General features: G+C 37.6%; 1 protein-coding gene across 1 annotated transcript; it reads left to right on the forward strand.

The window, feature by feature from the left end:
* LOC133201429 (uncharacterized protein F54H12.2-like) lies at positions 1–1,422 on the forward strand. Its single transcript, XM_061337231.1, has one exon. The coding sequence runs from the start codon at positions 1–3 to the stop codon at positions 1,420–1,422; it is 1,422 nt and encodes a 473-aa protein (XP_061193215.1).
* The last annotated feature ends 11,970 nt before the right edge of the window (positions 1,423–13,392 follow it).

The raw sequence follows: 13,392 nt of genomic DNA on the forward strand, positions 1-13,392 counted from the left end.
ATGTTGCAACCAGATTCCTGTGCGTGTGGGATGAACAATTTACAATTGTTCCAAGTCCCCCCGACTAATATTGCTTTAGAAGACTCCAAATGGGAAGAATATTATCCCATTTCTAGTACTTTAAATTCGGATACGGCTCCCATTGAATTTGAAATTAAAGGACAAGGAGATCAATATCTGGATTTATCTCAAACGTATGTTCAAATGGTGTGTAAATTCACCAAAGAGGATGGTGGTGATCTGACTGGAGCTAACACCACTTGCGCCCCGGTGAATAATATCCTTCATTCCTTGTTTACGGAAATCGATCTCAGTGTCAATGGAAAAATAGTGTCTCCAGGAACCGATACTTATCCTTACAAAGCTTATCTGGAGAAATTACTTTCTTACAAACCCAGAACTTTAATGACCCAGATGAGAGCCTGTAGTCTGTGGGAAAAAGATACGGCAGGACACATGGACGAAGTGGGGGTAGCAGACCTTGGAGTGGCTCAAAATAAGACATTTGATGTAACCCCAGGTTCAGGGGGTGGTGCCGATACAGTGACCATTGACGAACCCATCGTCCCAGAGTTACCGGCCAATTCTAGAAACGAAGGATTTAGAAAACGTCACCAGGCCATCAAAGATAGTAAGAAAATAGCCTTGTTTGATCGTTTACATCTGGATCTATTTCAACAAGACCGATTTCTACCCAATGGCGTAGACGTCCGTTTGAGATTTAATCGAGCTAGACCTCAGTTCTATATGATGATCAAAGCACTAAGTACGGGAAAAGTGAAAATATTGAACATGGTCTTGTGGGTGAGAAAAGTCAAACCCACGGCCGTCATGATGAATGGCATTAATCAAAATTTGAACACTCATAGAGCCAAATATCCTTTGAGAAGAGTCGAAGTGAAAACCTTTACCATACTGACAGGAACTCAATCTAAGATTACGGATCATCTGTTTCAAGGCCAGATGCCTAAACGTCTCATTTTAGGCTTTGTGGAAAATGCGGCTTTTAACGGAGATAAAACTAAAAATCCGTTTCATTTTCAAAACTTTGGAATTAAGAAATTAGATGTCAGTATCAACGGAGAGACCATGAGTACTCGTTGTTTTGAGCCCAATTTCAATGAAGATTTATATCTGAGATCTTATCTGAGTCTATATCAAGCCTTGGGAAAATTAGGAGAAGATTGGGCTCCGGACATCACCCTAGAAGAGTATAAAAACGGATACACTCTGTGGGGCTGGGATTTCACCAAAGATCAAGAAGCGCAATCGGACAAATTCCACATCATAGAAACCGGAAATCTGAGAATAGAAGTCCAATTTACGAACAATACGGTGAACACCTTAAATTGTGTGGTGTATGCAGAATTCGATAACCTGTTAGAAATTAACAAACAGAGAGAAGTGAGTATTGATTACTAATGGATACGGGACAGTTGAGAGAATTCTTATCCAGAGAATTAAAGAGTTCTTTTGGTGGAGTGTACCCTTTGGATATATTACCGGATCAATTAAGACTTGGAGAAAAAGCCATCGTGGTGAATACGGATCCTCAAGATCAACCTGGAGAATACTGGGTGTGTCTGTACGTGAGCAGTCCAGTGGTGGAATATTTTGACTCTTATGGATTTCCTCCCTTACAGAAAGAAATTCAAGACTTTATCCAGCGTCATGCTCACCAATCCGTATCGATATCAAGATTGGAAGACCGATGTGTGTGGACAATATTGTGTGTATTATTTACATCAAAGACACAAGTTGAGAAAGAAAGCAGACGAGTGGTTATTCCCCTTTGACCATATTACAGCTTTACAAAGAGATCATTATGTAGCTCAATGGTTTAAAGACACTTATCATAAAAGACCTACGGGTCGTGGACAAACTTGTCAATGTTTCTATCAAAATGTCATGTAATTAATTGTTGTTATCAATAAAAGAATTGAAAAAAAAAATGTGTTCTTGTTGTTGTTTTTTTTTTTTTTAAAAAAGGGGGGGTTTCCCCATGATACTAAATATAGATAGAAAAAAAAGGTATATAAAAAAAAGAAAAAGAAAAAAATAGCCTCATTTGATCATGAGTCTCCAGGAGATACAGGGTGATTTATTAAACATTCCTGTAGAAGCTATCGTACATCAATGTAACTGTTTAACAGTCAGAGCTCATGGATTGAGTCAAAGTATAGCAGATAAATATCCTCAAGCGAATTTGTATGCCACCCGCAGACCTTTAGGGTCTAGAAATTTAGCCTTAGAAGAGGACAGGGATAAGCCAGGAACCATTAGGGTGTTTTCCTCACAAACACCTGTGGTCATTTGTTTATTAGCTCAATGGGATTATGGCAGAGCAAGTCACAGACCTAAAAGAATCTCCACTTATCAGGACACCCCACAAAATAGAGAGCAATGGTTTCAAGCCTGTTTACAAGAATTGGGAAATTTACCTTATAAAACTTTTGCTTTTCCTTACAAGATTGGATGTGGCTTAGCTGGAGGAAATTGGACTCATTATAGACATTATATTGAACAATTTGTACACACTTATGACAAACATGTGTACATTCTTCATAAACATTAACTGTGTGTGTGTTTTTTTTATGTGATATAAAATAAATCTTTTTGAAATATATGGGTAGGCGTGATGCTATTGAAAGTACCTTTTTAGGAATGAAGTGCCATGCTCCAGCCTCCACAAAAGTAGATATATTTTAAAAACAGGTGAGAAGGTCCACAGCAGTCTGATGCACTCATAAGCAGATCCTTGTGGGTGGGGGGGCCCAGTAGAAACACTAGGAATTTTTTATAATTCCATGCAATCATCCAGTTTGGCTCACAGTACAGTTTTTTTTTTCTTTTCCCCCTGTAATATAATGTCAATATTAAAAATGGAAAAATTCAGAAAATCATCAGCACTTGGAGATATAAAAAAACCTTGCTATCTTTAACAACTATGGTATTATAATTTACATTATCAATTATCTTTGACTTATCCATTTTTTTTATCCATTTTTTAATATATATATATATATATATATATATATATATATATATATATATATATATATATATATATATATATATATAAACATGTATAGTAAAAACAGAATTAAAATTTGTATTTCATTGAAAACTTCAAAGTTTTGTTTGTTTCTATATGTTGGATGATTAACTGTGTGTTTTTCCAAAAGGAAGAGTACAGCCCAGGCTTCACTTCATAGAGACTTGATTATAGATGGTTAGGAACCCCAAAAAACATATCTTCCATGTTGAGGACTGTAGAAATAAATCCATTTTTGTTATTATGACAAAATACTACATGAAACAATGCATGTTTAAATGTAATGGAATAAAAAAGAGTAATATATATATCAAGACCTAACTTATACTGGAATCAATGAAATTTCATTCATAAAAATATTTTTTTTTTTAAAAAAAAAAGATAAATACAGACTTTATTTACTATGGACCATAAATGATGACATGAATAGCAGGCCATACTTTAAGCACATGACAAACCATTATCTCAAAATCATGCAGAACTGGGTTCATTAGCATAGCTGACATTAAAACATATAGGTGAGGGATAACATAATCACAACAATAAACAATGTGTAAAAAACTTTAAACTACTTACAGCGTGGATTACACGCCTTGAACAGGAGGAATAAAAAACTTGCCGCGAGAGTATCATGGCGGCATAAACACAGAAAATTAAGTCGTACTTAAACACATTCCCTAATGATTTGAGAAAATCACTGTATTTCATGTGTATTTTTACTTTTATTGGACATTGGGGAGAGAAAGTCTATAGATTTTTTGTTGTTGTTGTTGTTGTTATAATCGAATAATAAATAAATAATATGAGTTGACAAGAAAAAAAATAATAATAATTTTATTTTAAGTGTTTATGAGTTTAGCAAAAAAAAAAAAAAAAAAAAAAAAAAAAAAAAAAAAAAAAAAAAAAAAAAACAGTGACCTTTGGTGTTATTATACGTTTCTTTTATAACCGTGTATCAAAAAGGTATCTTTTCGTAAAACTTGGGTTGGCCCTTAAAAGGGCCGTTGTTTTTTTTTCCTTCAGGGTTTACTCCCTGGGACGTCGCCCTCGTCCACGGCCCGTAACAACTCCATTCTCCCTCCTCTCAATCCGGACCCCACGGCCTCGGCCCGCAAACTCTCTCCTCTCGTAGAGAGGTCTCCTGGGTGTCGGCGGAGGAGGAGGTGGTGTGGTGGTGGTGGGGGGCTGAGGGGGCTCATCTTCCTCTTCCTCTTCTTCGGTCCCGTATCGGCAGAGGGGGCAGCCTTCTCTGCGGTCAATCAGGCGGGCACTGCATAAGTAGCAGGCCGGTCTCTGATGGCATCTCTGACAGACAAAGTTGGACTCCTCCTCTTCACAGAGACATAGGGGGCAGTATCCCTCCCTAACTGGCGCTGGAAGGCCCCACCAGGGGACGCAGGCGTGGAAATGCGCACGGTCCTGCTCCGGTGTTGCTGGAGGGTCGAGGAGGTGCTGGACTGTGACCCCCGAGGGCGAAGAAGGGGGGGACTCCGGGGAATCCGGGAGATGGAAGTTTCTCCCCTCCTCCTGCGGCCTCGGGTGGTACACGGGACGATGGTGTCTGACGTCCTCCGGTACCGCTACTGCCACCTCTCGTCTTCTTCTTCTCCTTCTACGGCGGGTGAAGTGGGTTAGATCGGAGACCCTCACTCTCCCCATGTTCAACACGCCGTACTCTTCCCCGGTCCTCTGGTTGCGCACGATAAGCTGCATGATCACTTCTACCCCGGGCTCAATAAAGATGTTCTCATAAAAACTCATCTCGTCGCCGTCGTTGTGGTGTCGCTGAAACAGCTCGCTAACGAATGACAGTTAACAGCTGATCAGCGTCGGTATTTATACACACAGCGCGAGCCGAAAAGAGAGCACCCTAAAAGCCCGGATGACGAAGAGCTCAGAAAATCATGGAAAAATCAAAATTGTGTTGTGTTTGTGAATACCTCTATTGGAGTAAATAACATATTATGGAATTATATATACATTCAAACCTTCTAGTAAAAGAATGAAGGTAAGTTTTGAGAATGATTTCACAGTATTTTTCATACATGACATTGTTCCCTTGTTTAGAACAGGCTCATTCATGCCGAAGCGAAGGGTTAACCTTGACTGACCTGAATACATAAAATAAGTCGTTTTAGACTTTTGAGAGTGTAACACAAAGAAAACTTATAGTAAGCAATAAGATTGAACTTAGGGAAGAGTGTCTATATAGTTTTCAGATCAAAAGAATCGTTACAAGTGTAAAAATAAACTTAGCGTCGGTTTCGGGATAAACACAAGGGAGGTCAAAGGTCAGCCATTTTCAGAAAATCAATGTATAAGACTTGTATAGGGAATATAAGAATCTTTTCAATCCCGACCTTTTCAGATAAAAATTTTGAGATGAATAGAATCAGATTGGTTTAAAAACAAAATGTATACACTTTATTTGCAGTGGGAAAGTTTAGATTTTTTTAAATAAGAACAAAACATCCCAGCGTCTAAATGTATAGACTTGTGTAGGGAATATAAGAATCTTTTCGATCCCGAACTTTTCAGATAAAAATTTTGAGATGAATAGAATCAGATTGATTTAAAAACAAATTGTATACACTTTATTTGCAGTGGGAAAGTTTAGATTTTTAAATAAACCAGGATTTTATAGACTCAGCGTCTAACGGATACATGATGACGTCACATTTGTATAGAAATAATAACAAACAAACAAAAAGCTTAGTGTCTTTTCATCCTTTTATTTTTTTTTTTTTTTTGGTTTAACAATTGTTCCAAATGTTGAATTCTGCGTTGAAATCTCATTCGATCGGCTACTAGAGCCATCCATTCACTTTTCCGATCTTCGGGTGGTAAATAATGAATTTCATTCAAGTCTGTATTAAAAGTCACACATTTCTTAGTCTCTCTGAAATTTCCACATATTTCATCCCGTATTGAATGCATATTTTCTCCATCGATTCTATTTCCTGGCAGAGTAAAATCACTTTCCTTGCTTGGGGATGGCATAAAAAAGTGTAAGGCTTTCCGAGATAGTGGGTCAAGCTTAACCCATACCATTTCTGGGGCAGAGTTTCTTTCATGCGTTGACATAGAAAATGCAGTGTAGCTAGTCTCCCCAAGTTGGGACGATGTAACAGGGCCAGGCATTGTAACCATAAGTCTTGAATGGTTTCTATGATGGTAGTGGCTCTCTGAAACACTTGTTCTGCCTCGGGAGGAAGAGGTTGTTCGTGTTGTTCTATCCATTGCATTAACAAATCATAGCCTTCTAAAATCAAAGAGTGGTATTGCTTCGACATGACAATTGATTATGAACAGAAGACATGATATTTTATCTTATTTATACCCCTGTTTTTTAATTTATTTTTAGACTTTGGAAAAACCAATAGACTTATTTTTTTTAAATTTATTTTTAGACTTTGAAAAAACCAATAGACTTAATCTTTTTTTTTTTAAAAAAAATTTATTTTTAGACTTTGGAAAAACCAATAGACTTAAATAGAATAGGAACGTGTGGGTTTTTCCCAGATCTCACATCTCACATCTCAGGAATTTCCAGATCTCAGAACGTGCTGAGCGCGTGTGGGTTTTTCCAGGACCCCTTCCTTTAAAAAAAAGTATAAAAACCAGCGCAGAGAGTGTATGGGTCAACATTTTCAGTCAGAACTTTTTTCAGAAGTCAGAGGTGTATACCATGGCACAAGCAATGATGAATACCAAAGACAACCCTAATTATGCGACACCTGAAGGCTATGTCATAGCCCCCATGCCAGAGACTCAGGATCCTGTAGGACTGGACTTGGGATTGTATAATTTCCCAGAGGCCATGACCAAAGAGGACTTTGGTATTTTAACCAACACGTTAGAGGGGATCGTCAACATACTAAACCAGATGCAAGTGAATGCAAATAAGTTTGAAGAGAAAGTCATGAGTGAATTCGTTGACCTTAGAGACAAAATGGCCCAGCTGGAGGATAAAGTGTGGAAAATAGAAGAAAAAGGCAAAGGTAGAGAACCCACAGACACAGAAGCTCCAAAGAAAACCAGAGAGACCAACCCCTGTTTCATCTGCAAAGAGTTAGGACACTGGGCCCCTGAATGTCCCGAGAAAGACCTATGCTACAAATGTGGAAAATTTGGACATTGGGCCGATAAGTGTGACCAAAACAAACTGTCTGAGAAGAAGAGACCACCCAAGCCCAAGGAAAAAAAAAAAGACGCAGGAAAACATGAGTCTCGGGGACAAACAGGGTAATTTATTAAACATTCCTGTAGAAGCTATTGTACATCAGGAGAACAAAGAAAATCTTATTCCACTGGACCAGCCTAAGAAAAGAAAACACAAGGAAGAGGTCAAGAAGTCCCTGAAACTTCAAAAGAAGAATTGACTTTGTATCATACTTAAATAAAAAGAGTTTTTAAACTTTAACATTGACTTGTTTTTCTTTTTTTTTTTTTTTTAGAATAACAGCTGGAGATCAGCTGTGTTTTTAAAGTGTCAAAATTAAGCAGCCAGAGAGGCGATGAAGGACTAGGATGACGTCATAATCAAGATTTGAATCGCTGCCAAGTTTAGGGCTAGGTAGGATCTCACATGGATTTTTTTTCAGGCACTTTAAGGGCCTAAAAGTGCACTTAGTTGACCCGGCCATCCCCCAGGGCCCAAAAGTGCACTGAGTTGACCCCCCCATCCCCCAGGGCCCAAAAGTGCACTCAGTTGACCCCCCTATCTAGGCGCCTTATACTACTGACAGTTAAAAATATGCCAACTTAAGGAATGCCATGTTGTTCTTGGAACACCTGTAGAATGCGTTGCGTCCTCTCCTTCCTCCTTCCTCTTTTCAAAAATGGAATATGTTGTCAAGTGGTCATTGTGAACATCACCAGTGGGGGTCCGGACCCCCCCCCCTCCCACCCCCCTTTGAATTACAGTTATTAATTGTATATAAAGCCTCAAGAGGGCCTCTAAAATTTAGACGCCAGCTGGCGTCTTATCAAAAAAATATAGTCGCCAATGCAAATTTTAAGTCGCCAGGCAATTTTTTTAAGGCACAAAAAGTTAATAGTTGGGATGTCAACGAATATTCGAACATTCGAATATTCATTCGATGAGTTGATATTCGAATATGAATTTAAGATTCGAATATTCGGTGTTTTTCAGATTTCATAAAAAAAAAAGTACTGTGATTAATAAATTTTGATTAGAACATTGCTGGAATCATCCCCGTTTAATTTACTAGCGATCAATTTCGATCGCCTGATTTCCTTCACTACTTTCTTATAGATCTACTGAATTATTTTGTTTTGAGGAAGGTGTTAAAGAATTATACATTAATGCTTTATATATAATACAAAACGTACTTTCATAGTTTTTATTAGTTAAATACCATCGGATCTAAAATCGAGGACAAAATGAAAACCTTCTTAGAATGTCTAAAAGACGTGAAGTTTGTTTGTTTGTTTGTATGTTGTTTAACGTCCCTCTCGAGAATTTTTCACTCATATGGAGACGCCACCACTTGCCGGTGGAGAGCTACAAATTTTGTCCTATACTCGGCACTTACGGCCATTGAGCAGTGAGGGATCTTTTTCGTACCAGCACCTACTGCGACACGGGACCTCGGTTTATACGGTCTCATCCGAAAGACCGGTCTCCACGTCCCACAGTGGGATTCGAACCCGCGACGTAAGGATCAACTCCTTACTTCGCGACTCTAGAGCGAACGCTCTAACCACTGCGCCAAGCGGGCGACCTAAAAGACGTGAAGAGTATACTTATCAAAATAATTTGGCCAATTTCAACCAAACTTGCCACAAAACATCCTTGGGTAAAGGAGATTCAAGTTGATTCAAATGAACGGCCATGCCCTCATTCAGGGGGAGATAATTAGAAATAATAAACAAATGATGACCCCCAGGGGTAGGGTGGGTCCACAACGGGGGATCAAAGTTTTATATAGGAATATATAGGAAAAAATCTTCTTCTCTTATAGATGTATAGTCATATTGATATGGAAGCATCCCCAGACAGTGTAGATTCAAGTTTGTTCAAATGATGACACCTGAGGGTAGGGAGGGACCACAGTGGGGGATCAAATTCTTACAAAGGAATTAATAGGGGAAAAAAATTTAAAAACCTTCTTCTGAAGAACAGAAAAGACATGATTTGTTATATTGATATGGAAGCATCCTCAGGTAGTTTAGAATCCCCCCCCCCCTTATGTAAACTTTTCAATACCGAACTGATTTGTACTTTTTCCTAGCCAATGTGCTCAGGTGAGCAATGTGGCCCCTGGACCTTTCGTTATTTTTCATCATAAGCATGATAAATGGTGTATAATTTTCACATTATAATGTTTTTTTTCTCATAATAATTTCTAATATAAAGTATATTTCTAAGGTTTTGTGATTGATGGAATAAATTTTGTTTTATCATTGGCAGGTATTGGGGATGTGTGCTCACATGTTGGTGCTCTGTTTTTTTTTTTTTTTTTTTTTTTTTTTTTTTTTTTTTTTGCCATTGAAGCCAGTGTTAAGATTAGAAATACCCAACAGTGCTTTCAGAACTGTACAACAAGGACTGTGGATTGCTTCAGAAAGATTTGTTGTTAAAACATTGTGAGGATGCATTCTCATAAATCACTGTGACAGAAGAGGAAGCTGTAGGCTGTGAAGTTACAACCTGAGAGCAAGATAGCTGGAACAGTGGGGGCACTTTAGGACTTACATGTACTTGTTTTAGAAGAGCATGCAGAACTTCTATGGAAAATCCATCCAAAATCCTCTTTAAGCAAGACGTTTTCTTCAATTGCAACAGAGTGAGGCTGTGAACATGAGAAAAAGGCACATTGTCAATATGCAATCAAAATGGCCAAGATGCACACAAATTTTGAAGTAAAGGATGTGGGTTTTGTAATCAGCAGGCAACACCCATACATTGGAGCAAATCTAGATGGGATTGGTAGTTGTGACTGTTGCAGGGAATTCCTTATTAAAATTAAGTGTCCATAATGCAAACTGGATTCTTAGATAAGTGATTCGATAGACTGCCTTCAATCAGTGTACAATAACTTGGAGCTGAGTTGGAGGACTCAACAATACTATGCAAGGTACAAGGCAGCTGCTTATGACAGGGAAAGAATTCTGTGACTTTATTGTTTGGACTACTGAAGATCAACATTAGTGTGTTGCAAGGGACACCACTCTGTGTAAGGATATTACTAGATCATGGAAGGTGTTTTTTAAAGTTCCATTATGCCAGAACTTATTGGAAAGCTGTATTCCTCTCCAGGAGCAAGTATTGACTGCTGCATCGCCAGCAAAAAATATTGGTCAGGATCGAAGAAGGGAAGTTATTTGTGTCGACCAGATGGAGTAGGATGAAGACTCAAACAATGTCATTGGTTGTGAGGATGAGATCTTCCCTTATGTGTGGTTGCATTTTGAGTGTGCAGGTATCAGAAAGTTTCCAAAGGAAAATGGCTCAGCAAACATTGTCGAAATAAAAAAGAAGTCAGCTTAAACTGGACCAAATGTGTAAATAGTGAAAGCTTGTGTCAAAAAGACAAAAAAAAAGACCAAGAAAACCCACTGTCGTCGTCTGCTAGACGGCCTGATGAGCTCTAACAGAGTGAAACAGTGAATTTTAAAGTGTTATGTAATAAAATAAAGAGCATACAAAATTTATAATTTTCTTTTCGTGTTTTTTAATGTTCATAAATCACATAAATCTACCATTGGTCACTGGTAGGTGTAATTGCTCAATGAATAATCTTAATTAATAATACCAAAGATAATTGATTATTGACATTGGAGTAATTTTAGTCATTATTTTTCTGGCTTGTTTTAGAAGAGATGAGTTAAAATTGATTTCACAGATATTTTGTACTACGTGAATTAAATGACCATCAATATTTTTCGGAGGAACTCGTATCAGTTATGTTGCCTGTTTTTCTATACAGAGAATATGAAGACTATTATTTACTGAATATTACAATATATATGGGTTAGGAGCGTCTTTGATGAATATATCCATCGGGAATTTAATGTCTTCTTGGCAGAATTATCCCGAATGTGCCCAAAGAGCGATTAATAATCAGTGTCTGGATGAGCAAGTAATGTACAAAGTATTTTGAATGTGTAAGATCTAGAGGTGCAAGTTGACATTGAAGATATATAACCAATTACTTAAAGAAAATGAAAATCAGTGCGCATGTGAAAGACCAGGGATGACAGTATATACATGTACTTCCCAGGAAAGACCTAATATATGACTTGCGTGAATGAACTGGAAAAAAAACCTCATTCGAATTCTGATCCGCTTTCTGTTTGACATCTTATTTACAAGCAACTTAGTTGCAGAACTTGAGGGAAAAAAAGTAGTTGGCAAGACATAGAGCAACAAATGCAAAACTTGTACCAGGCGTGAATTCAGGAATTTTTTCCGGGGGGGGGGGGGGGGGGGATGGGGGTCCACCCCAGTGAAAAAAAATTTCCTACCCATAAATTTCTTGACAAGCAAAATTAAAAAAAAGAAATTCTTTAAATAATGCCATCATAAAGTCACCGAAGGTAAACTGAGTTCCTAAAAGTAACATCATATCTGGACATCAACTCGGGGGTGTCCAAGGTCACTATTAGTTGCTCTAGACTACTATATACAAATGTACATTTAATAATTCTGTAAATCCCAGGGGGGTCCAGACCCCCCGAACCCACCCCACCCCCTATGTCTGTGCATGGGATTCATGACTTATATACTACATGCATAAGCAAATTATAGAAAACATACAGTGTATTAAAAAAGCATGTGGAAATTTTGATTAACCTCTGACTGAACTAAGATGAAAAGAAACAAATGAGTACATGTACATGTGTCATTTAATACTGAATGATTTTATTTGAAAATTAAAATAAGTACACAAATAAGTACACGATGTACTTATTTTAATTTTCAAATAAAAATCAGTAAATGACACATGTAAATGATGTTGCCACTTGGAAAAACAAAGGGGAAATGGGCAATAGGGGTAAGACATTTGCTGTGTAGGTACATTGTGTATGCATGATTTCCAGTATGTTCGGATACTGCATGAAATTGAAGGTGCTGGAAATGTATCTTTATTTTAAAGAGGGTCCATACAAAGGGCCGGAGATATACATGAGTGGCACACTATGTTGAATACTTACACTAAACATGATTTTTATTTAAAGTACATTTAGATCCCTCTTTGAACCAGTGCGATACCTGAATATTGTAAATTATAAAAGTTATAGGTTAGCCTTGAGCAGATAAAGAGTATCCAGTCATTATGTGGAAATTAATAGAATAAGACAGAAATATTCTGAGAAATGACGGCTAATTGTATTCGGAGTGCGTCGGCGCACCGAATACAATTAGCCGAAATGACAGAAAGTGAAATTTTGTCCAATTTAATAGAAAAGGTATTCTTTGTATACTGAAAATGAAAAAGTCCACGAAAAAGTCCACTTTATCGAATGTTGTGATTTAGATTTATGATGATATAAGAAAAAGTTGTCACATATCAAAATATCTCTTTCTTTCAGGAAATAAGAAAATTTATTTCAGTATGGGGAACAAATATCTTCAGTGCTTAGACTTTTTTTTTCTAGATTTTGAAAGAAGAGACATTTTTATTGAGTCTCAAGAAGATTGATATTTATTAGTCATTTAATACTTGTAAAATACAAGAATTGTAAAGATGACAATATGTTATATTATGCTTTATGTTTGAACTTGACTATGTAAATATATGTGATTATGTAAATATATGTGACTTAAAATATATATACTTTGGGCCGATGGCTTGGAATGCTTTAATACAGGCCCCTAGCAATGGTTTCAAAAGTTGGGGGGTGGGGGCAACTTTGGACTTCCCCAAAAAATCTGAAAAAAACCTAAACTGACCAAAAGTGAAAGGGGGGGGGCAACTTCCCAAAATTACCTGACAAGCCAAAAAAAAAAGCTAATTTACTGTCCAAATCCTTTAATTTGCCTGTACTCAACCTTGCAACAACAAAAAGTGTGTGTGGGGGGGGGGGGGAGGGGGGGGGGGAATCAACATCTAGAGGAAAATTTACTACATAGCAAAATAGCCCCCCCCCCCCCCCCCGCGTTCTACGGGCCTGTAATAAAATATATTAATACCGAAAAAAAATATCACGCAAACACGTCCTGAAGACGTAATTCGTGGAAATAGCAGTACTCGGGATCATATATGGCAAGAAATTAGTCCTGACTTTCAAGTATGTTCATTTCTTGCCATATCTAATCGGGATCGAGATTCCGAAAATTCTACTCGTATAATTCGCCAGAAAATTGG

This window comes from Saccostrea echinata, unplaced genomic scaffold (assembly GCF_033153115.1).
Source record: "Saccostrea echinata isolate AGI-Se365-2 ecotype Australia unplaced genomic scaffold, CSIRO_AGI_Sech_v1 ptg000044l, whole genome shotgun sequence".
Classification (NCBI taxonomy): domain Eukaryota; kingdom Metazoa; phylum Mollusca; class Bivalvia; order Ostreida; family Ostreidae; genus Saccostrea; species Saccostrea echinata.

Excerpts from the sequence above, each read along its gene's own strand:
- LOC133201429 (XM_061337231.1), top strand. The coding sequence starts at position 1 with ATGTTGCAACCAGATTCCTGTGCGTGTGGGATGAACAATTTACAATTG.